Source organism: Parambassis ranga, chromosome 18 (assembly GCF_900634625.1).
Source record: "Parambassis ranga chromosome 18, fParRan2.1, whole genome shotgun sequence".
Lineage (NCBI taxonomy): Eukaryota > Metazoa > Chordata > Actinopteri > Ambassidae > Parambassis > Parambassis ranga.
Genome location: NC_041038.1, coordinates 11,236,321 through 11,262,350, shown reverse-complemented (window position 1 = coordinate 11,262,350; position 26,030 = coordinate 11,236,321). Strand labels below are relative to the sequence as shown.

The following is a 26,030-nucleotide window of genomic DNA, read 5'->3' as shown; positions in this document are numbered from 1 at the left end:
TCCATGAGCGGCAGAGTTACAGAAAATATTAATAAAGAAATTCATGGTTAATTGATGGAGAAATACTTTAAGCCTTAAATGTGGTGTTTGAACCTGCATTCAATGACGTTTTAGTCAGCAGAGTGTAAAGTAACGAACTATTAGAATGTATTAATTAATTTGATTGCCGTTGCTAGGCAATCAAACTCTTGTTGTTGTTGTTGTTGTTCTTCTTCTTCTTCTTCTCTTCTTCTTCTTCTTCTTCTTCTTCTTCTTCTTCTTCTCTTCTTCTTCTTCTGTAATGTTTTATGGTGCAGTGTATCTTCAGCATACATTGACCGATTTCAGCCATTCAACTATCAAAATGTTCATCTCACAGAGGACATTCCGGGTTCTCTTCATGTTTTTTTTTTTCAAAAAAGTATAGTTTTTCAAATATTAAGCAATTTCGCTGTCATTTTTAACATGGGAGTCTATGAGAGAGCCCTTCAACGAGGGTCATCTGCCAAATGTATCTCCTCCTCCTCCTACAAATTTCAAGCTACAGACTCCAGTTTAGTCTTGAAACGCTCATTAGATGCTGCTCTATCAAACTTGTATTCAGAATTTTCTAATTCCGAATCGTTTCCGCGCGCCAGGCTCTCAAAGTTGGAGTGGTTTTTGAGGTCTCCTCTGCTGTTACCATGGTGACAGGCTGACACACAGAGGCGTACAAAGCTCTGAATCGCTCTGATTCTCCAGCAATTCAGAGCAATCCTTCACATCAGCGTTATTTATTCATTTATTCTTTGAATAAACAGCCCACATTTACCTGTAAATAGGATAATTTACATCAAAACAATGACCTGTCTACAGCCCCAAGTGTTAGTCCTGGGTGCTTTGTTTCTGTGTAGCCTGTAGCTAATGCTAGCTAGCCTGCTATCTATGGGCTAGCTACCCAATGTAGCAAAATAAGTACCGGTAACAGCACCAAAAGTAATATATCTAAACCACCAGGGCTCATTTGGCGACTACATTAGCTAGATAATTTATTAAATAGAGTTGCAGAATGGATACAGCTAGTGGGCTAAGCTAAGCTAAGCTAAGCTAAGCTAGGCTAGGCTTGCTCACTATGGCTAACTCGCCACATGCTTTGTGTATTATATCAATCAGTGTGGATTTTAGCTAACAATCTTTACATAGAACATGTTTACAACCCAGGTAATAAACCTGATGGATGCTTGTGTGTCATACACACACAAGTGTTTTCAGCCACCTAATCCCAAACCCAGTGAGCATCTATGCTTGTCAGTGTCTGCCTGTGTTTGTGTAGTCTTGAGAGTCTCTTGAGGACATGACTCAGGTCTGAAACCTTGCTCACAGGGGCCCATTTCATGTTGTGGTTCAGTGAGCACACTGACTTCCTCTTGCGTTTTTCAGTGAGAGGATAAAGGCAGAGTGAGAGCGTGCCTCTGAGCAGAGATGGCGTCAGGGTCATGTGATGGTTTGCGTGCCAGACTTGATCATTTCTGACCTTGAAAACACAGTAGAAGTAGCACAGCGTCAGCAGACGAGTCAATAATGTCCCCTCGGTGTATAGACGGTTCCTATTTGACTGAAGCTTATTTCTCTTTTTACATTTTAGAGAAAGTTTCAAGGTTTAAACACATCTGTTGTAACTAAGATGACCTTTTCTTTTTTTTTTACTTTAACACTTTAATCTCCACTGCAGCAGTAAAAGGCTTCAAGTGTTTGTTTCTGTGCCACCTGACCCTAGTTATCCTTCAACAGATCAGTGTTTCAGCTGCACACACACACACTGAGAGCACCGTCACACCGCCTGCAGACTGCTACACAGCATGAAGGAAGTCTGTACAAGAGGAAAGCACTTTCCACTGACACATGGTTCTCAGCTGGCTGCCGACGTTCTAAGCTCATCTGAGACCATCGGGTCGAAAAGTCGAAGTCTCATTGTAGAGTGGACAGATGATTATACACACTAACACTAAGTGATGGCCATAAATCACACATAACAAGCAAAACAGAGAATGATGGATGTTTAATTTTGATTTTTTGTACACAGGCATGATTAAGACATCTTCACCATGTGGTGCAATAACCGAGCAGCAGGTAGGTTGTTTTTTTTTTGTTTTGTTTTTAAAGATCAGCACCCAATTTTTCTTTTATACACACTAAACAGCCACAACATTCAAACCACTGTCAGATGAAGTGAATAATATTGATGACTTGACTATTAGGCAGTAAGAACCAGGTCAGTTTGAGGTCAAAGTGCACCCTCTGCTGGTGACGTTCTGTGTAACAGCATGAGTGTCGTCTTAGATTTTATGCATTTACACTAATAAACAACACGTTGCTATGTATTGAAGTTCATTCTTATAGACTGAATCTAAAATGTTAATTAAATATACAGTAAATAATAACATAGTGTTTTAACATGGAAATAATAACTAAGAAAAATGAAAAGGACGACTTGTGGCTGATGAGTGATGATACAAACAGTATCAAATAACACAATATTTAACCTAAGCTCTGTCAACAACAAATAAAAAGTTACAAAAACAACATCATCTGCCAGAAACCGGTCGTCACAAAGCGTCTTTGATGAGTGAAGCGAGTCTTCTGAAAGCCTGTTGAGTGAAAGGATAAGAGATTAGAGTCAGTTGTGGTGTGTGTGTGTGTTTGTGTGTGTGTATGTGTGTGTTTGTACCTCATCAATCTGCTCAGGTGTGGAGAGAGAAAAGGCCGCTCGTACGTAGGGGCAGGGCTCACTGCTGTCGATCATGAAGACACCTCCGGGAACAAGCAGCACCTTGAACACAAAGCAGATTATACACAAATGATCAAAGCTCCAACCGAGACTGGGAGGTGGATTAATCTCTGGTTGTGAGTACACAGCTGATCTTTGTGTTACATAAACCACTGGAAAAATTACCTAAACCAACACTTCAGGTGTTTAAAGACTTTAGTTTAAATAGAGACATCACTAGCTGCTTTGTTTACTCGTCTTTATGCTAAGCTAAACTAACTGGCTGTTTTAAAATCCTGTGAAGCTACTGATCCACTTCAGGCTGTGATCGATGAGCTGAATGTGGAGAGAAGCGCTGCCATTTTTTCCCCACTGGGTGAATTGCGGTATTACGTCTCTATTATCCACAGCACTGTTTTTACCATTGACAGTAAAAACTATGGACAGAGCTTCCGTGACGTCACCCGTTTGTTTCTGAAGAGCCGTTCTGAGGCTCGGTGGGAGGTTCCAGGACGTTGATGACTGCCGCCATGTTGGCAGCGTCACGTCCGCCAAAACTCCAAATATGGACAAAGAGGGGGAGCACGAGCGGGGTTTAGGGGGGCGGGTGATTGTGGAAGCAGGAAACTCACGCTGTGATACGTCAACTGTCTGTCACTCAAGCGGCAACGTCCATAATTATGCGTAATTTTAAGTCCGAATACAATTGAAACGAGTGAGTTGTAAAAAAATTCACCCCCCCTACAATTGACACTAGAAGAGAACCTATCATCTGAGACCAGAGTGGTTTTTTGTACCAGGCTGTAAACATGTTCATTTCTGCTGTGAAGTCATTTTAACATGGGAGTCTATGGGAAATGACTCGCTTTTGGAGCCAGCCCCCAGTGGTTGCGGCGTGAATTACAAGTTTTGACACTTCCACATGGGCTTCAACTTTGAGCCCCGAAGGCTGCAGCTTGGTTTTTACTCTCTGCTGTGTGAAGGCTTCACGTGTCTGGGATTTAGGAGAAAAAGCCTAGGTGCACCGACTCTTGTTTAACCAGCTGTTTGTAAGCAGGAGTGTGTGTGTGGGAGGGAAGACACAACGGCTGTTCACGCACCATCCTGCTCTCTGCTGTGACCGAGAGCCTGCCTCCATTTGCCCTGGTGCACAGCAGAGAGTCATGCTGTGTTATCTGTGTGCACTAACCTCTTTCTCCAACGCCTTCTCCATAATCAGCTGCTGGGTATCAGCTACGCTCTTCAGCTTCATCCACAGGAACATACCTGCCGATGGGCTGTGCCACTCTGCCACATCTACAAGCGCACACACACACACTGCACCTTATGAGATCTACATGAATATTTATCAGCTTGTGTTGGTGTGTTTTTCTACCTCTATGCATACACAAACCTTTGAGCCACTTGTCTGCAGAGCCGATCATGGCGTCCCGTTGTATCCTGTAGAACTCGATCACCCTGCCACAAAGGAGAAATCTGCTTCATTCACTGCTGCTCGAGTTGTTGTCTGAATTACTGCAGATATAATTAATGGATTTAATCCTGCAACAACGGGTCAAACCTGCCATGCAGGAATGCGTACCTGTCTATGTGCTGGAGGAAACCCTCCTGACCCCAGCTGTGCAGCAACTGAGACACCATGAGCTGAAAGGCAGGAGGAGACTCTGGTTATACAGTGTGGCAGCCTCACTCCTCATTACCAACCCATAATCCACACTTTAGTGCAGATTAGATTAGATTAAAATGCAGAGGTGAGGACTGAATGGTAGAATAGTTCATTTTCATCTGCAGATGCTGCTAGTCGTGAGGAGCGTGACGGTTTGTGCTGGTGCAAGCTGGGCATGTGGGAACAATCTGTACATGCTCACAATTATGCTTTATTGTTTGTACTCTGAGCCGCCCAGCTACACAGAGTGTACTGTAAACAGCATTTTAAATGGTTGAACCGGTTATTTACCTGTGTGAAGGTGCTTGTGTGCATTGTGGAGGCCTGGATGTGCAGCACCACCCTGTCGACCAGCGGTTTGGGACCAGTCACAAAACCTATTCTGAGCCTGAAGACACAGGACACAGAAGAGGATGAGATTAACACGCCTATTTTACTTCACACGGACTAGAAATCCAAGATTCACCAGCTCACCCCGAGGACAGGATCTTAGAGAAGGAGTCAGTCCTGATGATCCTCCCGTCAGTGTCCATGGAGAGAAACGTGGGAGCCCATGGCTGCCACAAAAAGGAGCAGAGTAGAAATCAGCAAACGACTCAGGACTCAGCCGAGTGTGCTTCTCTGTACCTTTTCAAACTGGAGGAAGTAGTACGGGTCGTCCTCGATGATGAGCATGTCGTACTGCCTGGCCAGCTGTTGAAGAAACAGGAGGTTGTCACAGAAAATGCATAAACATCTCGGCATTTATGATGGCGAGGCCGCAAACCTCGTACACTTCCCGCTTCCTCTCAGCCGTCATGGAGGCACCGGTGGGGTTCCCTCCGTTGGGGATGGTGTAGAGGATTTTGGGAGCTGTGCTGCCAGGCTTGTGGACCTCTGACGGGTCCCACTGAGACAGAACCTCCTTCAGCGCTGCAGGTATCATGCCATGCTGATCGCTGGGAACGTTTATCAAGTTGCAACCGAGCGGCTGGAGCTACAGAGACAAAGAGAAAGCTAGATGTAAGAGGAGTCCTTTCAAGTCAGATATTTTCGTATGCATGATGGTTGGTGCTATGAAAACACAGAGGATCCTTAAAAGAACTCACTGCTGCAAGTGTGCCTGAGTAGGTGGGTGCATCCAGAAGAACGTTGTCTCCCGGGTTGACCAACATCTCAAACACCTAAAGCCCCAAAAAGAGAACACACATGGAAGCCAATGCTGCGGAGTAAAAGCAGAAGCTGTGCATATAGCATAAGAAGGCTGGTTACCTTACAGAGCCCCTCCTGGCTTCCTGTCGTCACACACATGTCCATCTGGCCTTTCTCGACGCTGTAGCTGGCAGTCGGTGGGTTGTGGAGGTTCTTCTGCAGGTTCTTCATCCACGTCAGCAGCTCAGGTATTCTACACAGGAATGGACATAACTCTATAGATAAAGCAAACCTGCAGTTCAAAGAGTGACCACTTGAGGCTGGCTCGAAGAGAAAAGCTCCTGCTACAAAGTTTCAGCTCATGCTCAGGACTCCTGCCTCCATCTCTCACCCGTTAGAGGCCGAGTACTGCAGGGCCCTCTTCATCGCCGCCTCATCGAAGGTGACGGTCTGTCCGTTCTTCACCTGGATGGACGCTGATTGGAAGGGGAAGGTGTTTGGGTTGGGAGCACCTCCAGCCAGAGAAATCAGGGAGGGAGGTGAGCGCTGCTGCAGCTCAGCTTTGTTTAGGAGGAGAGAGAGAGAGAGAGAGAGAGCAGTGGATGAGTTGCCTGCAGCTTCATGCAGCTGCCTGTCTGACAACTGTGGAACATTTACATTGAACTTTCAGTCAAATATGACGACTGTACAGTGTTTACATAATACATTTCTCTTAACACCTAGTGTGCATATTGCCAATAACACCTTTTGTATTTTGTCCAATCAGCTGTGAGATACTCACTCAGCATCCTGATGGGGGAGGGCTTTCTGGCTGCACTGACAGCTGTCAGAAAACGAGCGTAATTCATGATTGCTGCAAAATTACAAAACAGGACACGTTGTTAGATTCTCCAGCTATGACTTTAAAGACATTCCTGTTTTGTATTGATTCATTTTTTGCATCAGAAGCAGAAGCCCACAGTGGATCAGTCTGTGTACAGTTGACTCAGTGGAACATAGGAGACCGTTATAGGACCATTATTCCGCCATGCTGGCACACAGCTTGGTCACATTACTGTGAGTAATAATCGTTACTGTAAAGTGTGCAGTGACGTCAGATATGACGCAGGAACACGCAGTCTGTGGAAGGTAACCGCGCAGAATATACAAACTTTAAAAGTTTAAGCTCGACCACGTTCAGCCGTGTAAAACTGACCTTGTTTGGCGTATTCGCCCCGGGGGCTTCTGGTTAATGTATTCCGCGATGTGCGGACACCTGCGGTGGTCAGCGCCGGCGGAACTACATTACCCGGAATGGTTTAAAAACAGCGGATTTAGCGCCGAACACCGAGCAGCTCGGTTTAGGTTTTTTTTATTTGAGTCCGGAGCGAATCAAATCCTTCTCGGTGTTAAATAACTTTGGCTCTTTACCCGGTTTATTTTTTTGTTTTCACCACCAGGGAGCAGACAACAGTTCCATAAGCCACAAACCGGAAACCGGAAACCGGAAGCAGCTGCGAGTCTGGATTTCCGTGTTGTTAGCATTGCGTAGCAACATGTGCTAACCGCGAAAGACTGCGAAGCTTAACGGTTGTTAGTTCCTTTCGTCTGGCAAAATTAGAAGTTTTGTAGGTTTTTGTGTTTGTTTTTCTTCATTGTGAGCGGTGGACGTTGTTACATATTAGCTAAATGTGGCTAATAAGTTAGCTTGCCGTCTAAAACGAGGCCTCATGTACTTTATTTAGACAAACCGTAAATAACATCTGTGTGTCGCTAGAAGTAGTTCGGTTAGCAGGTTAGCTTTGTGGAAAACCTTGAGATGTCTGCTGCTATGTAGAGCTGCAGACTCGCTGTCTTCTTCTGCTTCTGCCGACATCCCTGTTGTTCCAATGGGGAAGAGGAAAGACATGATTCATCCCAGGTTTCTAGGTGAGTTTTGCTGATATTAGATGATGCGTTTACAGCTTTGGGTTCACTTGTTTAATAGTTGCCAGTCTGATCCAGATGCCTGCACCCTCCAAACAAACCCTAAGTACAATTTTAAGTAGTTTTAACTTAATCTTTTGAAAGACATCTCACGTAGAGAAGATTGAAGCGAGGCGTCTGGACTTGTGGAGTTTTCTTGAAGACGTTTCGCTGCTCATCCAAGCAGCTTCATCAGTTCTAACTGTTCAGTGTGTCTAACGACTGGCTAACCACTATGAAACTGCTGGAGGTGGACTGGTTGACAGCCCTTTGTTCTTACTGTGAGTATGTGCAAACTTCCTGGAATGGATGGAATCACTGCATTGTATGTGGTAGAAAGATGATGTCTGAGGCCACCACCTCTGTTAAGGGAAGGTTCTTCCAGCTTAACATAGATGCTTCCTTGACTCCTCTTTCATACCACCTTTCCTCCCTGTCTAAAATGTGAACATTGTTGTCCTCAAAGGAGTGTCCTTTGTCTTTGAGGTGGAGGTGAACAGCTGAGTCTTGTCCTGAGGAGGTGGCTCTCCTGTGCTGAGCCATTCTTCTGTGGAGTGGTTGTTTAGTTTCTCCAATGTACAGATCAGAGCATTCCTCACTGCACTGGACTGCATATATCACATTGCTGTGTTTCTCCCTGGGAATCTGATCCTTCGGGTGAACCAGTCTCTGTCTCAGTGTTGTCATAGGTTTGAAATGGACCGGGATGTCATGGTTGTTGAAGATCCTGCGGAGTTTCTCTGATACTCCTGACACATATGGAATGGAGATGTTCTTTCTCCGCCTGGTGTTGTCCTTCTTCTTGTTGTTGGGGGGTCTTGTTTTTGTGGCTTTGATGAGTGCCCACTTGGGGTAGCCACATGTTTGCAGGGCCTTCCTGATGTGGTGTTGCTCCTTCTTCTTCCCCTCTGAGCTGGTTGGTACAGTTTGTGCTCTGTGCTGCAGGGTCCTGATGACTCCCAGTTTGTGTTCCAGTGGGTGGTGTGAATCAAACAACAGGTACTGGTCCGTGTGTGTGGGTTTCCTGTACACTTCCACATTGAGGCTCCTGTCCTCCTCAATATGTACTGTGCAGTCCAAGAAGGCCAGATTGTTATCCTTGGTGTCCTCCCGAGTGAACTTGATGTTGTAGTAGTCCAGACGCCTCGCTTCAAACTTCTCTACGTATGATGACCTGGATGACTGAGAATCTTCATCAAAGACATCTCAGTTATTGAGAATAACACAGATGCTCACAGTTGAGCCTGGAGTAGAAAAGAAGTATCTGTCTGCATTGTAAAGTTCTGCAGTTTGTTGCATTTTGAAGTCGTACACATGTTCATATTTAAGAAACAATTTTAGACTAATCTAGCACCAGGTTGGGAAGTGGTTGAGTGTTTGCTACAGATGTTCTTGTTACTTTTACACCTAAGAGCAGCCATCATTTTACGGCTAATGTTACATTCATGTATGTTCTGTTGTTCTCTGCAGTTGAAGGCGGCTCCAGCCTGCACAGCGCTCACAAGCGGAAACACAAAAAACACAAGAAGCACAAGAGGAAGCACCACAGCTTCGCTGAGGCCCCGGAGCCTGAGCCTGTCGTGGTTCCTCGACCTCCGCCTCAGCTCCGACTCAAGATCAAACTGGGAGGACAGACGCTGGGGACCAAGAGGTGAGCTGTGTGTGCGCCAGCTTTCAGTGCTACTGATGTAACGGTCAAGGACCTAACCAGCTGTCGCGTTTGCCAGTGTTCCCACCTTCACTGTCCATCCTGGTGTGGCTCGTCCTCCCTCACCACTGATGATCATTGATAATGACGTAGATGATGACGACGATGACGATGATGATGACGACGACGATGAGCCGTCTGTGCCTCTCGAGCAGTATCGGGCCTGGCTGGGTAAGTTATGAGGATTCCCTGTACTCATGTAGACGGTTTAATGTGCTCATCACACGAAAAGTTTGGAAATTATGAAAAAAACATGCAAAATTTTTTATTAAAATGTGCGTAAAGAATGAATTCAACACTTAAACAATTAGTAAGTCACTTTATTGGTATCCGCAGTATGTTATGGACAACTTGTGGTTGTAGGTCGGTTGAAGTGTTGGAAATGTAAGATTTTTTTCAATGTCTACACTTGAGTCGGTTAATTTAAAACTGTTGTGTATCAGATGAGGACAGCAACCTGGCCACATCCCCTTTGCCTGACATGGACTCAGACTCCATGCTGGGTGGGCCGGTGGACGAGGAGGAGAGGTGGCTGGATGCACTTGAGAAAGGAGAGCTTGACGACAATGGGGATCTGAAGAAGGAGATTGACGAGTCTCTGCTCACTGCCAGACAGGTAAAGAAGCGATGCAGAACCAGGTTGTTTATTAATCCTTGCATTTGTTATTGTTGGGGAAATTGCCGTTAGACACCAAGACATGTTTTTTTAAAGCTGCAGATTTTAACATTCAGGGCTTTGGGGACTGTCTTTAGGCACCAGCATCAAGTTTTGGCACTCCTGTGTTGGGATTATTTTCAGTCCTGGGGGCTTGTTTGATCTGAACTCGTGTTTCTGATCTTCCTCTGCAGAAAGCTCTGCTACACAAGCAGCAGAGTCAGCCTCTCCTGGAGCTCCCCATGGGATACAAAGAGAAAGAAATGACTGCAGAGATGATGCAGAAGCGAGAGGAGCGCGCCCGAAAGAGACGCCTGCAGGCCGCCAAGAAGGCGGAGGAGAACAAGAACCAAACGATAGAGAGGCTGACGAAAACCAGCAAGGCCAAGATCAAAAGCATGAAGGAGAGGAAGTCCAAGCAGAGTCAATGTCCCATGGTGCGCTACAGTGACTCTGTGCAGGGAATGGCCATATCCTTTCCCACAGGAGTCTCTGCTCCAACGCCGGCTCCCCCTTGTCCTCCACCTCGGGCCCTGGTGAACTGTGGGGTAAGTGGCTGCACCAACCTGAAGAGGTACTCCTGCTCCAAGACTGGGATTCCTCTCTGCAGCCTTGACTGTTACAAGAAGAACCTGCTGCTAGTGCAGAGGGCAGCCTGAACTTCTGACCATGGTCCGTACACGTGCCGGTATAATTTGATACCGTGCAGATGATGCAGGCGACTTCTGATCAACACGCCTGCTCTGTAGCTGTGGGGGGGATTCTGCCCGTTATTCCTTTGAATTGCGAAAATATCTCCGTACCAAACATTGGTTAATATTTATCACTTGTAGAGCTTCTCATTTGTGTAAAATACATATTTTTGTGTTTTGAGAAAAATGTAATATTTTGAATCATGAGTCCTTCTGTTGTTAATAATGTGAAAACAAGAAGAGCCAGTAAACACGAAACAAAAACATGTGTTTTTTAATGTCATTTACAGCAAATACAAAACTGTACAGAAGTTAAATTAAGAAATAATGACGGCATTTCAACTCTGTGCCCTTTGTGTTGTTGTGCAGCATCATTTTTATCGGTCCAGCAGCTCTCACTGAAAGGTCTGCCTACACTGTGCTGTCTGAGGTATGAGCTGGCTGAGTGGCTTTTTCATGCACATGTTAAGAATCTTGACGAGCCACAAGGCACAAAAAAAACAACCTGGTTGGTTTTACACATCACTGCTGCAGAGAATCTGCTGGGAAGATGAAGGCTTGTGTTAAACTTCTGGCAAGTTTGAGGTATTTTCCTGAGAATGTGACGGATGCTTGGTCAGATAAAAGACTTCTGCTGACGCTTCACAAAGCCAGACCAAAGGAGAGTCTGAAGGCCATCTCTACAGGAACCTCCGCCACCGAGTCATGGAAGCACACGTAGAACTCCTGAGGGACGGGCTCCAGCAGCATCCGCCTGAAAGATGTCAAAGAGAAGGAGACAGTGAAGACTTCAGTCTTCTGTACGTGTAAATTATAGTTTCTATAACTGGGAACATTTCCAGGATAAATACAAATGTAGCTCTCAGCGTAAGTTCAGTCATGAAGACTCTATTCCACATCATTCACCTCTTATCTCTATCCCCTTCCCTCTTCACCATCCTAGCACTCTCCTTCACTGCATTGCACTCTGTCTAGTGACCTCCCACATAGTCAGGTGTTTAATAGATGGCACCTCCCTCACCAATCAGCTGTCGATCTGTCCCTCTCCTGCCCAATCATAACGTAGCAAGAGATTTAAAAGTCTCTGTCTCTTCTCCAGCTGTCTCCCGATCGAATCCGGCAACCCTCCTCCACCCCAAGCACCTCCCCATCCTCGCAGTTCAAGGTCTCCCCTCTCCTGCTCTCCTGCTTCTACACCACCACCAGGTCTAGACCCGGGGGGTCTTCGGATCAGCGGCCTCTCCGCTCGAGCTTTCCCCCCTTTCGGACGTGGTCCTCACGACGGGGTCTAGGACGCCAATGCACATTCACAATTATTGTATTAATAAATTCTTTCTCATTCAGTTCGCTGAGTCTCTCATGATTGAAATGTAGTTAGAATTGGAGAGTTTTACTTCCCCCTCCTCCATTTCACTGAACACACTGTACAATGTATCCTATTCATTAGTTCGTTCATTCATTACAGTCAGACAGGAAAACAGAATTACTGGTACTGTCTTTGAACGGTCCAAAGTCTGTGAACAACCATACATACACCACCAGGTGCATTTCACATTTTTCCACAAGTCTCTTTATTGCAGACCTACAACGGAGACACTAGTTTGTTGAGGAAGACAACGTACCCTATGACCCAGTACGTCATGGTGGGAGCAGGTTTCCTTTGGTCGGTCCAGTTTTCAGGTTTACACTGAAACAGAACACCGTGTTCTTTAACCGGACCCAAACCCCAACCACCACTGTGAGGCCTGTCTGCAGCACGCCGGCCCTGCAGGGAGGAAAAACACAAGTCTTATTCAGTACGGTAATGTAAAGGTGTTCCTCCTTTAATGGTTTTAATAAATGTTTTATTTAAATTTTAATTATGTTGAATTATTTTCTGATGCTGCTTTGTTAAGAATCTCTAGTTTTTTTTTTAAAATAACTTACTCATCTCTGCCCTCTGGTGGACAAATTACACAATGCAGCTTTTAAACAGCACCAAATATACAGCGTCTGTTGCTTCCCTGTGCTGCAGTGTCTTGTTATTCATCAATCTGTGATTGATTAATTTGGTCTTGTGTTTGATTTCTAAAGGTCTCACCCTGGCTGGCAGACTCTGCTGGAAGGCAGCTCGTATGGAGAGGCAGCAGTGGTGGAAGTTGCGTATGAGCTGCGGGTGAATGGAGCCGCTGAGCTGAGCCACCTCTCTGTGAGTGGGAGCGATGAAGATTCCCTGCACAGTCTCCATCAGGACGTAGTGGAACAAGGTGTTCTCAACGCCCGAGGTCAGCCTGTCGGCAAAGAGGGAAGGGGTTCAGTGTCAGATGCAGCGGTGGAAAGTAACTAAGTATTTGTACATCGTCAATGTACTTAAGTAAATTTATATGTTTATTTATACTTTACTTAAAAGTCGGGTAGGAGATTTCATTCTGATGCACTTTTTGTTAAATTAGTGTAGCTTCTCTTTACAATCCGATCGCAACCGATTAGTTCGGCAGTTTCACTTTAAAACGAGAAAAAGGGGCGTGTGTTTACTCTCCAAATCTGGCTGACTCTCACTGAGTTTTCAAAATCTCCGACCCTACCTTTAAGTAAACATTTCTTTAAGTACATTTAAACATAAGTACTACTTAAGACGTTTACTTAAGTAGGATTGTTGATGTAGCACTTCTACTTTTACTCGAGTAAATATTTTGCTGGGTAATTGTACTTTTACTTAAGTACCAAACTTCAGTACTTCCTCCACCACTGGTCAGATGTGACACAGCGACAGTGTGTGGATCACTCACTTCATGGTGTTGTACATCTCCTCCGTCTCCCTCTCAGTCAGGGTCTTCTTCAGCGTGCCCAGGTAAAATGGGTTTGGGTGCTTCATCCTGGGTACCTGGTGTGAAAGAAAGAACGTCTTTGTTTCCACTAACAGACAAAGAACCAAACAGACTGCACCGTAAACTCCACCAGTACCTTCATGAGGCCTCCACTGCCTCCGCTTCCATCAGACCCTAGTGAGTCCCGTCGCCCCCCCAGCTTCCTTGCTGAGTCTGGTGTGGAATGAGGACTGAGGCCTGGAGCCACCGATGACCCAGACCCAGCATCCATCTGCCCCTCACTGCCACTGTCTGACAAGCTCCTCTGTGGGCTGGACCTCCGAGACTTCTCCCCGAACAGGTTGCGGCCCCTGGACCCCGATGAGGAGCCTTTGACAGCCCCAGCCAGTTTACTGAATACCGGGGAGGAGGAGGCCAGACTGTCGAGGCGGTCACGGGCTGTGGCGGCTGGAAGGAACCAGTCAGCACAGGACAGGCAAGGAGCTGGTGGAGCGTTCAGACGCTCTTCAATACCAGCCTCCAACACTTCCAGCTGCAGAAGAGTGGCTTTCACCTGAAAAAAGAAAATGATACAGATGTAGTTTTTTCTGCAGTATTTTTTCATGAAACTCTGAACCTTGAATTTCTCCATAATTCTGCAGTATTTATTCATGAAACTCACTGCGGTGATAGAGGAGGCCTTCCTTAACAATAATCCAGTGAAATATCTGCTGCAGCTTTTATGGATTTTTTAGAGTGGATTTTTTAAAAATGCAAAAATTCTCAAAAATTTAGATTTTAGTGCCAATTCGAACTTGCATTACTCCATAATTCTGCAGTATTTTTTCATGAACGTCACTGTGGTGATAGAGGAGGCCTTCCTTAACAATAATTCTCTGAAATACCTGCTGCAAAATTTCAGATATAGTGAATTAAAGAAGAAAAAAAAAGCCTACCTGATCCACATAAACACAGTCAGGTCCTGGAGAGCCCAAAGCAGGCGAGGCACATCCTCCTGCTTCCAACAGCACACACTGCATGAAGTGCCTCTGAGGTGGAGACACAGAGTCACACACTCACCAAACACCAGTTATAAATCCATCACCCCTCCGGGAATTTTCTCCTTACCAGCCCCACTATGAGGAGGAAGTGTCGTCCCTGTGCCTGACCGTAGCCTGGCACGCTGCTGCCTCCGTTAGCTGCTCTCTGCTGGGGAAACACCTCCCTCCAGATGACCAGCTGACCCACTCGCTGCTCTGATGCCAGCGGCAGCAGGCAGTAATGCTGACAGTACAGACAGATGTCCAGCAGGTCCTCCTTAGGCAGGTGGTTGGCAATCAGGTAGGACTGTGAGAGAAGAGAGTGGACCATTGTTTAAAAGATGAGTCACAGCAGCTGTGCAGACAGTAAAGAACCATCAGAAAATAAACACACATTAAAACTACCTTATAGAACAGACAGGAGCCAAGAATTACATACAGACGCCTCAGGCCGAAAAAGTCCTCAGACTGCATGAAAAAAAAAACAAGACAGCAGTAAAATATAAGAGGGTAAACAAACAACAAACCTTCTACATAATGTTAATTTATCATTTCAATAAGTAAATGTAGCATGTTTTAACGGACTGTAGGGACATATTAAAGGTTGCTGAAGAAGGATCTCATGCTTGCACGGAAGTCAAGCCCGAAATAATCAGTGTTCTTTTTAAATGGGAGATTTTAAAATGACAAATTGATGCCATGTTTCTTACCATTTCTCCAAAATCAGAAGACTCAAAGTCAGAAAGAACTGTATCCACCTCCAACTGTGGACACACACCAAAAATAAATTAATACATTTTCTGGATATTTGATGATTACTGGGGTGGTTTTTTATGTTCTACTCTATATATTCTTGCAAAAAAACTGAAAAAAGACCACACTTTAACTTGACCCCAAAACCTGAAAAACATAAGGTTAACCCCTTACGTCTTGTTCAATTTGCTCTCATCATCATATTTTTGAAAAAAGTCAAAAATATGATATTTTTTCTTTATAATTTTTGTACCATCACATACATTACAGCGCAGTAAAACCTTTACCGATCTGTCAAACACACCTTGATTTCTGGAGGCAGCGTGAGCCATCGGACCGCTGGCAGTCCATCGAGGAAAAGGGTCCCTGAGACGTCAGGTAGTGGTGCTGCAGAAGAGCCTTCCCTCAGTCGTGAGGGCTGGATCAGCTGCTGGAAGAAGAGGCAGAAGAAATGGTCCAGCCTGGGAGCGTGGTCCACCGTACAGAACGCACTGTGGAGGTAACAGAAGAGTCATACAAGCAGCAACATGGAATAATCACAGGAGATGAAGGACTCGTCGCCTCGTTTAGTGACAGTTTAAAAAAAAAACATGATCAATGAAGACGCAGTAAAAGTAAATAATGACTGACCAACCTGTCCAAGGAGCCGTACATCACTTTCAGGGTCCGGACGACATCTCCCACCACCGTCTGCAGACACAGAAGAGGAACCCTGAGGGGGAAACAGAAAGAGGCTGGATAATCCTTATTAAATACAAACAGGAAATCAGTTGATAAATCAGAGATTTAATCACACATGATTGATTGATTGAGGCCTGGTGGTTAGAGAGAGAAGCACATTTTTAGTGTGCAGGTCAGGCAACGAGGATTTATTGATTATTTTCACGATAGCTGTCATCTGTGTGTGTGTGTGTTAGATTTCTTATGTGTTTGACTCCGCCTTCCTTCTTGTACCTCTCAGCAGGAAGACCGATGACCAGCAGGTTGTTGCTTTCCTTCCAGTAGCCAACATGTACCAGATGTTTCCCGAGCAGGAGAGACGAACTGAGAGGACGGAGGAAGTCAAGACATGAACACAAACCGTGCTTCAAGTTTCACTTAAAACGCCCGGACAGAGTGATCAGACTGTATTCATCTTTGACCTCGATGTTCAGGAGTATACTTATCCACTCAAAGCCTCTGTTAAATGGTGGACAAAAAAAACACACCATGGTGTGGACCTGCAGTGCAGGAACGTATAGCTCTGCATTAGGGCCGGGGTTAGGGCTGCAGCTAGGGTTAGAGTCTTCTCCACAGCCTGTGTTGTTTTCACTTTATTCACTGTATTTGTCCTACCTGATGATCTGACCCCCTGTGACGTTCTCCAGCATGTCACACAGAGTGAGGAAGATCCCTCTCACTCCTTTCAGCTGCCTGGATGCTTCAGACACTGGGTACTGGTACAAGATTTCCTCCTGCACACACAAACACACACACACACACAGAGTGCAGTTTTAGAATATCTAGTGGCTGCTTGTGTCATGAAAATTACATGTGCAGCAAAGAGAACAAGCTCTGGTTAACCTATCAGCAGAAAAATGTTGCAAAAAAATGTGAAATATCTGTTCTTGGAGACTTCAGTCACCAAAATTTATACCTGCTCTAAATCACAGACTGACAAGAGGAATGAATGGATCTGCCACCTCAACGATGTTAGTGTGGTTTGACTGCCTAACTTCACCTTAGAAAAAAAAATAAGATGAATGTTGCTAAAATATTTAAATGTTGGACTTTGCAGTGCTGCGAAAAACAGACTCAGGAAATAAAGGAATTCTACAGAAGCTGAAGGAAGCAGCTGTGCTACGTGCTGCTACTTATCTCAACTTCTGTTTCTGGAACTAGGAATATCTCCAAAGAGGAGAGCAGTGTGGGCAGATCCAGGGTATTGTGTGAGATATTTAGTATTCCTTCCAGCATGCTTTGAAGGATAGGGGGCGAGGATCAGAGCTAGAGGCTGGGGGGGATAAAAACCTTGAATGAACAGCCGTTGGCAACCAGAACAAAGACACAAACAACTGCTTCTGGAAGACATTCGCAAGAGAGGGCCAAAACTAAGTAAGTAAGACACTTCAGCTCTAAGAACTAATGCTGAAACTCAAAAATACCACGACTGGACCTCTCCAGTTCGTACTACCCTGCAATCAAAGGACTTCAAAGTCAGAGTTTAGCGGGTTTTTCACACAGCACTGTCTGATGTGGCTCCAAAACCCTGTCCTCTCTGATACCCCGTTCACACTGGGGGAAAAAATCTGGCTAAAGCAGGATTCGGGCCTATCCAGATGTGTTTTTTCTGAGTGTGAACACCTCGAATCCGGCTGTATCCAGTTTGATTTCAGTCTGGCTAGATCCACCCACGAGAGGTGGATCTACCCGGATTGGCTCAAATGTGGCTCAAGTGTGAACGCAAATGTGGCTCAGCGAATCCGGCTAACGACATGCTACTTCCGGTTAGCGATGTGCTACTTTCGGTTCACGGGGCGTGACACGGGACAAAAAAACGCACAACGCATGCGCACACGCGGTCCTACCGCGGCCTGAACGGACTCTGTATATTACGAAGCGCCACCTAGTGGTTTGGAGGACCGCAAACAAGCCGGATTAAGCCGGATTGAGTGCGGACACGCTTGTGTGCTAGCCAGATTTGAAAATAGGTCTGAACGTATCCAGTTTAAAGACTATCCAGATACAATCCTACTCTAGCTGGAATGACTTTCTCCAGTGTGAACGGGGCCTTAAAGGGTCACCTGATGGTCTATAAACTGCTGAGTGCAGCTAAATTAGCCTGATGGGAAATAAAATACGGACAGTGATAGTAAAATAAAACACGAGTGGGACCTCTTCTCTCAAAAACTGGTCTCTGAAACGGCTTGATTATCTCCAGTAAAAAAAACTGGCCTGGAGATACAGCGAAGATGCTGCAGGGAGGACGACGATAAAGCCAGTCTGCCTGTAGCTGTCCACAGAGAAACAGTGATTACAGCATAGAAGCTGTTTCTCTGTACTCGGCACATGGATCTAATTACAAAAAGGAAATATGTTCTGTTTTTAAACTGTAAGCAGTGGGAGCTTCAGTCAATATGACATGTGGATGAGTTCACAGCATTAAACTGATGGATCATTCACAGCCAGGGACCGGGTTCACCTCAGCTTCTCTTCCCTTCGCTGCCTGTTTTTTGTTAGACGCACCCACCCGGCGCTGGAAGGCGTCCAGAGCGGTAGTCTTCTGACTCATGTCACAGACATTCAGAGAAAGATTTCCACTTGTAGTCTCCCAGGGATTTCCTTCACAACTAAGGTCATTCTTAACACTCAATTATCAGGATACACAAAATGTAGATAATTAAATCCACCTGTTCAGTGTTTTACATTAAGGTTTTATAGGCGCCTTTGACCACGAAGTCATGATCAGGGTTCCACTGAGACTTGAAACGTACTTGTCAAAAGGATAGAAAAATGTGTGGTCATCCAGGGTTCGCCTGAGTCTGTCATTTTCTGTATCTAGTTGTGTTTGTACAGCTCTGATTCATGTGTGTTAACGTGCAACGTAGCATCGAGTCTGCCCTCAGTCCAACAAGAGAGGAAGCAGATGTGATATCTACTGTAGAAATCATCTAACATCCTAAATCACAGCAAAGCAAATCACTACCTAACACAACAGCAAGCTCATTCTAGAAGCAGATGCGGAAGATCTTTAATAACAGCCTCTTTCCACCGAAGGACCTCCAGGATTATTCAGAACCACCATGACCTGACTTACAGCTGACTTAAAAAAGGCAGCTCCAGCCCTGCTTTGGTGACAGGACTTTTCCATGCTGCTGGAATGACTGTGGTGAAAGTTGCAGCACTGAAAGTTTTTTTTATTTCAAAGCTCTTTGTTCTACAGTTAGAAAGAAATGCTGGTCTCTGGACTGACAATGATGCTCAGACATTTGTGTAGAGGAAGATCACATACACACTGACCTCCTCCTGTGGTGACGCTGAGTCCAATTTGAGTGACAGGTACATGACGATATGTGGGATGTGTCCTATGGACATCTGGAGTTCGGCCGTGTCCTCGCCCCACAGCAGTCGCACCAGCTGGCTGACGGGTGGAGAGGCCTTCGTCTTTGTCCGAGGCGACGAAGAGTCGGTGGTGCTGCTCCTGTCCATAGGAGCTACTGTCTCCATGGTCAGCCTCACCTGTAGGGGTTAAAAATGAGCAGCCGATTATCATATCAGCCTGCCTTCTAACACTGTGTCACTGTGGCTCCACTGGTGGGAGATTTCAGCAGCTTTTTTGGGAACATAGCGGTGTGCATAGTGTGCATAGAGTGAACAGCAGGATGGCCACCGTCAAGACAGAAAGTGACACTGACATCCAGACCCAACCGCAGCATAACAAATAGCAGAGATCCATGTGTGTGTGCCGAGTGCTCGACTAAATTAAAACCAGACCGGCGTGGAGACAACAGACGGCCTATCCTCTCTCATTCATGCAGTGGCTTTACTTTCCACTCAAATCCTCTGCTTCACGCCGCCATTCATAGACGGCTGCAGTGGAAATGGGCACGGAGCTGAATGGAAATCAGAGCATCACGCACATGGAAACACACGTGTCTAAGATGCACAGAAGGATGAGGAACTGCAGGCAGCTGCTAAAACACTCGGTCAGACCCACATTACGGTCAAAGTCAGATTATATCTAGAGGCAGAGCCGACCTCACAGATTACGGTCTGGAAAGAGAAAATCAAAACTCACACACGATCAAAAGCCCATTATAGATACACTACAGAGGCAAATCTGCGCGCACGCTGTGTTGACTCTGGGCTGAAACCTGTCAGCGCCACAGAGGCCGTCTGCAGAGCTGAACTGACGTTAATTCAAGTAAATCAGGAGCAAAGTCCAGATGTGAGGAGAATGTGTTTAAGTGGCATTACAGGAACTTCTTCCAAATGTAGTTTTATTGATATTTTCAAATGAGAGGCTGGCACACAGCACCGCCACACACACACACACACACACATCTGTCTGGATGCTAACCAACTACAAATATTGTAGGATTAAGAAAAAAAAATCTCAGTAAAATGTCCCGGCACATTCATTCTGGGAGCGGATCTGTTTGATGCAAAAAAAAAAAACAAAAAAAAAAGTCTGCATGAGTGCATGCATGCACAGCCAGAGAGAGGGAGGATGCACAAGTTTCACCTGCATGTGAGCCGAGCCAGGAAAAAGCCTTTGCAGTTCACAAAGAACAGTAAAGAAAACCTACAGATTCACCATGAATGTATGGGAACAGCCCGGACCAAGCGGCAGCCTTCGGGGCTCAAAGTTGAAGCCCATGCGGAAGTGTCAAAACTTGTAATTCACGCCGCAACCACTGGGGGCTGGCTCCAAAAGCGAGTCATTTCCCATAGTCTCCCATGTTAAAATGGCCGACTTCACAGCAGAAAAAAACATGTTTACAGCCTGGTACAAAAAACCACTCTGGTCTCAGATGATAGGTTCTCTTCTAGTGTCAATTGTACAGGGGGTGAATTTTTTTACAACTCACTCGTTTCAATGGTATTCTGACTTAAAATTACGCATAATTATGGGCGTTGCCGCTTGAGTGACAGACAGTTGACGTATCACAGCGTGAGTTTCCTGCTTCCACGATCGCCCGCCCCCCTAAACCCCGCTCGTGCTCCCCCTCTTTGTCCATATTTGGAGTTTTGGCGGACGTGACGCTGCCAACATGGCGGCGGTCATCAACGTCCTGGAACCTCCCACCGAGCCTCAGAACGGCTCTTCAGAAACAAACGGGTGACGTCACGGAAGCTCTGTCCATAGTTTTTACTGTCAATGGCCCGGACAGACGTTTGGCTGCAGTTAACAGCAGACTGGCGGCTTATCTGAGCAAACCTGCAGTCGCTCATTCAAACTCTGGATCCTGCATCTTATCAAAAAAGTACTTGAAGGTAATGTGACGGGTTTAAATGACTCGGGACCTCTCAACGGGATAACGATCCTAAGCACACCAAAGAATGGCAAAAAAATAAATCCAAACGGAGGCTCATGGAGCGGTCCCGCCACAATGAAATATATAAGGGGAGTACATGTAAGAAAACCCTTAAACAGCAACAGCAGGAGTTTTCGGTGGAAAAGTGGTCAAAGCCAAAGTAGAAGGCAACTACACAAAAAATATCAACAAGAATCTGCTAAAGAAAAAAAACATGGATGAGACGCTGACTCACAATTTCCTGGTTAAAGGTTATTTATCTAATAAGACTTAAATCCACACTGACACACATGTACACAGTATTTGGAAGTCAAGTTTCTCTCGCTGAGATGTCTGGTTGCTTAGTACCGGCAGGAAGAACAATAGAGGTGCTGCTGCGACTCAACCTCAAACCACCAGGTTATGACCTCCGCTCTGAAACAGAACGCACAACACGCCGTTTACTGAACGTTACAGTGTTTTAAACATGGAATTATAAACGAAACCAAACCAGAGCTGAGGTTCCTCAAACGTTCAAACTTGTAGAGTCTATATCCGCCCCCCCCCCCCCCCAAAAAAAATGCCAGACCATATGGAGCCTACCAAATATATCTTAGAGAAAATATCAGATTACCTGGTCAAAAACTGTGTTTTTTTTCTACCCAGCGATCACTTGCAGAACTCTCCGAGGCCTGTCAGCACTAACCACAGGCTGCCCGCCTCGCCGTCAGGCGCCTACATCTGGGCCCGTTGCCATTTTACCCAATGTTAAGTGTATTATTAGAGAAGAACTGGGCAGTGGTGGACGACCACGTGATGCGTCTTTCAACTGGCGGCTCTGACTTAAAGTCTCAGTCCTGGAAGTTAGCATTAAAAAAAAAACTGTAAAATCCATTTAGTATTTTCACTTATTCAGGTTTCACAAGTGATGTCAGACACAGAACGGTGACTACACTGAGCTGAGGGAATAAATTCAGGCATGAAAAAAAACACTGATTTTTGGGAGATGGCAGAGTAAAGAGACGTGGGCTAACTGCTGCACTTTGTCTCATCATAAATAATAAGGATGTGGTTGGACTGGAGTGTGCTCTCACTAGAATTCCAGTCTGTTGATGTCAGTCATTTACACACACACACACACACACACGAGAAGCTGTAATTCATATCAGGGTAGTGAAGGGCACGGTGGCCTGACTTTAATACTAATATTTGTCCCTCCAAACATAATAAGTACTGTCTGCGATCCATGTGGGAGGGCTGAGACGCACACACACACACACACACACACACACACACACACACACACACAACAATCATTCTGTCAGCAGAACAACTCTATTTCCAGTTTTGGAGAGTCATCGCGGTGCCACAGGAACCTTCTATTTTTCCAAAGAATCTTCCCCAACGGTTCCCTACAATGTAATTAAGTTCCCGGCTTCCATCTTCTAATCAGCTGAGCTTTCAATCCCACAACAGCTTCCTGTGGCACCGAAAAAAGAGTCGTCACGCCGCCGCTGCCGTCCTGTTTATCCGCCATGTTCGCCATCAACCCTGCGCACACTCTGTCATTTGCAAATTCCAGGCGTTTGATGGTTTCGCTTTTTGGTGAAAATCCACGACTGTGGCACAGACTATGGATTTTTTTTTTTTTGCTACCGATCAAAAGGATCATTTCTCAGTAATTGCGGGCTTTATAATGTTAAACAGCGCCGGCTGCTGCTTTCTACGCACATTTTAGCAGTTTAGACGAAGTAATTTGAAATGTCTATATTTACTGTGCGCGGCTGCTGTTTGCGACATGTCAGGATGTTGAAGGCATAAATGCTACTGTGCAAATTTGGAAAGCTAATCCAATATAGAAAGGACTGCACAATAAAAAAACAGAGGCTTCACACACACACACACACGTACAGACCTGTGTTGGGCCTGGGATGCAGGACAAAACCCTCTCGATGTTCTCTGAAGTCACATCGACATCATCCACGGCTACAAGCACATCACCTGAACACACAGTAACACACATAATATTAGTAACTGCAGTCATTTGGCTTCATTTTTTAGTACATCAAACCTGAAAAAGAAAAGAAAGACTGTCATTTAACCTGTGGCTGTGCAGCTTCAGCAAAGGTCAAGTTAAAGAGCTTCACCTGCTTGTGTGTAAAAGGGAAGCACAGCGCCAGCATCATCAGAGTTACAGCGCTATTCCAGGTATTTAACCACTCTAATTGTTTAAGCATGTAGCCGTGCTGCATAAAAGCTCCTCTAAACAGTAACCGATGTGGGGGCAGTCATTTGCGGTGAAGCACAACCGGCATTCCTCTGTTCGCTAGTAAAAACTGATGATTAGCCCAGAGAGGGAAATCAATGCAGCTTTTCTTTTTGCTCAAGAAACCTTTGATTGACTGAAAGTAGAAGGAGCTAAGATACAGAAAACGTTCGCAGGTCTCAGAGCACATTGACTGATCTGCACCCTTCAACAGGTGCTATATACTATAGACTTCAGCATATACAGCAAATATCACTGAAAAGTTGAAACTGCTTTTATCTATTAAGGCTTTTGCCTCATTTTTCCTTCAAAAACCTGTGTGTGATTATAGCTCTGTCATAATAATTGCAGCCCATGCTTTGGCAGTGTATTTGATGCGGTATGGAAATGAAGTCAGTACTTGTTTAATGACTGTTACAGAAATCACAATGGCTGCATCATTTCCCTTGCTATGAGGATGAGTTCCCTCTGAGGATGGATAAAGTTGCTTCAGAAAGGAGGACAACCAAATAAACATTTCCTCTGCTCCTCATGACTCCCAGAAGCTAATCGTGTTCGGGGGTGTGTGTATGGGCACAAGTCTTACCAATGAGGATTTGGCCACATTTGATGGCTGGACTGTTGGGTATTAATCCATGAACAGTCAGTCTTTCTCCCTGTCTGGCTGCTGCTGTGGGGTCTTCCTGACCTCTGTTCCAGGCAGGACGGTGTACAACCCCGAGCAGTGCTTCCAACAGGCCTCCGCGATCACACAGAGGAGTCGATGAACCACCCAAGCGTTTAGGGTTGAGGTAGACGCACACTTCCTTCAGCTGCTGTGGTTGAACGGTCACGCCCTGCCTTTGGCTGGGCTGGTTCTTCAGGATGGACGCTGGCTGTGATAAAGTAGAGCCGTCTTTACCTCCATCCTTCCCTCCTCCCCTGCGCTGCGACGGCCGGCGTTTCCTCCTCAGGATCCTGGCGAGCTTTTTGAGCGTAGGCTCGCCTTTGGTCCTCGAGCCACATCGCTGCTTCTTGTTTTGCTCTGTGATGATCTCCACCTCCTTTTCGCTAAAGCGAACATGATTAGTAGATACAACACCTTGATTGGCAGCGGCCTGGGCCAGAGCTGCCTCCTCTTCGCCTTCACTCAGCTCCAGGTAGAAAAGCTCGCCGTTCTTCTGAATGTCGTCCAGCCATTCTGGTTCCAGGTCACTGGAAGACAAAGCATACAAAACATTCAAAGCTAGCAGAGCAACATAAAAGATGAAACTGTAAAAGTAAGGCACAGAAATACAATAAAAGTATGAAAACAACAGTGACTGCCCATAAATGTGGCATTCGGAGATGTTTTCTCAGGCTGCCTATAAGGTGTAATTGTAATTTTTCCTTCTGGTCTCTCTCCTCCCAGCTCTGCATTATAAAGAACACATTTACAAAACCACTCTATAAATTTACTGAGAACGCATGCTATGGTTCATGAAGGCTATTATTCATGAAGGTTTTACCTCCCAAGTAAAGCGCACAGAGATGGAAACAGAAAATCTGCCCTAACATGGAATTTACTGGTAGTTTTAGTAAGATCATACATCTTTATAAGCAGCGGCTACATAACCACAGCGTTGTTGTTTCAAGCCTTTTAAGTGATATTCTTACTCGGAGCTGCTGAAACTCGAAGTTGTGGATTCGGTGTCACCGTGCTCCTCCGTCTGAGCATGTTCTTCGAACATGGCGAGGGCCATTGGGTTATTGAAGGTTTAACTTCTCCGCTGAGTCAAAAAAAAGTACTTTAAAAGCTTTAATTTGGACTAAAAGGAACCGCGATATATCCTCTCGCCATGTTGTCAGCGTTTTTACGTGCGCTCCGGCAGCGTCACGTGGTGCAGTAACGCACGCTCTGATTGGCGGACAGCGCCGTCGCCCCTGACAACGCAGAAGCTTCCCGGACAGAGCAGTTTTACTAGCTTAAAGTTATACCAAGTGTTCCTCCTGTTAAAATGACGCTTTTACTGTTAAATCAAACTCCGTAATGGACGCAGAGGTTAAGAGTGTGTATCAGGAGACGATAAAGCTGGAGCTACGGGGCGGCGTTTGGGTCATTTTTAGGTGTAAAACGATAACACGGATTCGACATGTGCCAGGCAGTAATGTGACGCGCTCATCCCATTAGATATGCAGCGACCAGACAGACATCACAGACCTGCACAGACACAGACAAAGTCTACATCTAAATGCTATATTTTAAATTCAAGAATACCAAATCATTGGAGGTGTGGACCCCAAAAGTCTCCACCTCCCTGCACGGGGTGTTTAAATCCCCTCCGGCAAATTTCAGCAAAGTGCCTCCGAGCAAACACGGACCCACGACAGAAACAAACTTAACAATGCGTGGATGAAGTCGAGTTTAGACTGACCTGTACAGGAGGACGCTGCGAATGGAGTCGAAGTCCTCCAAGTTCTTAGAGAATGAGCCTCCATCTATAGAAATGTTAAACATCATTTGTGTTTCATGTTTTTGTTTTGTTTTTATCCGGGACGACTCTGACCAATAATAATGCAGATCAATAAATAAGGAAGAAATTAAAAAAAAAGAAAAAAGATCTATGTCCGTTCAGATTTATGGATCCATTTCTTTCATCTTGTGCGTAAAAAAAAAAGCTTCTAAATGCCACCGTGCAGGCTGCGCGGC

General features: G+C 45.4%; 3 protein-coding genes across 4 annotated transcripts; 1 reads left to right on the top strand and 2 right to left on the bottom strand.

Moving 5' to 3' along the window:
* Window positions 1-2,000: 2,000 nt before the first annotated feature.
* Window positions 2,001-7,609, bottom strand: aadat (aminoadipate aminotransferase). 2 transcript variants are annotated; one of them, XM_028429452.1, is made up of 14 exons: window positions 7,581-7,609; window positions 6,304-6,375; window positions 5,914-6,082; window positions 5,643-5,775; window positions 5,480-5,554; window positions 5,158-5,367; window positions 5,019-5,084; window positions 4,866-4,948; window positions 4,683-4,779; window positions 4,308-4,369; window positions 4,119-4,183; window positions 3,915-4,021; window positions 2,687-2,788; window positions 2,001-2,606 (listed from the first exon to the last, which is right to left on the bottom strand). In XM_028429452.1, the coding sequence occupies exons 2-14, from the start codon at window positions 6,368-6,370 to the stop codon at window positions 2,565-2,567; spliced, it is 1,278 nt and encodes a 425-aa protein (XP_028285253.1). In that variant the 5' UTR covers window positions 6,371-6,375; window positions 7,581-7,609; the 3' UTR covers window positions 2,001-2,564. The 2 variants fall into 2 exon arrangements, with proteins under 2 accessions (XP_028285253.1, XP_028285252.1); XM_028429451.1 differs by lacking the exon at window positions 7,581-7,609 and adding an exon at window positions 6,718-6,971.
* Window positions 6,977-10,867, top strand: ino80b (INO80 complex subunit B). The gene is made up of 5 exons (XM_028429454.1): window positions 6,977-7,430; window positions 8,937-9,117; window positions 9,194-9,345; window positions 9,618-9,790; window positions 10,024-10,867. Exons 1-5 carry the CDS (start codon window positions 7,391-7,393, stop codon window positions 10,486-10,488), a joined length of 1,011 nt encoding a protein of 336 aa, XP_028285255.1. The 5' UTR covers window positions 6,977-7,390; the 3' UTR covers window positions 10,489-10,867.
* On the bottom strand, window positions 10,773-25,192 carry intu (inturned planar cell polarity protein). Its single transcript, XM_028429450.1, has 17 exons — window positions 24,998-25,192; window positions 23,949-24,556; window positions 23,012-23,097; window positions 19,100-19,318; window positions 16,436-16,554; window positions 16,055-16,144; window positions 15,735-15,812; window positions 15,405-15,591; window positions 15,058-15,111; window positions 14,753-14,815; window positions 14,436-14,654; window positions 14,264-14,356; window positions 13,465-13,881; window positions 13,290-13,384; window positions 12,602-12,791; window positions 12,144-12,286; window positions 10,773-11,275 (listed from the first exon to the last, which is right to left on the bottom strand). Exons 1-17 carry the CDS (start codon window positions 25,081-25,083, stop codon window positions 11,164-11,166), a joined length of 2,859 nt encoding a protein of 952 aa, XP_028285251.1. The 5' UTR covers window positions 25,084-25,192; the 3' UTR covers window positions 10,773-11,163.
* Between the last annotated feature and the right edge of the window lie 838 nt (window positions 25,193-26,030).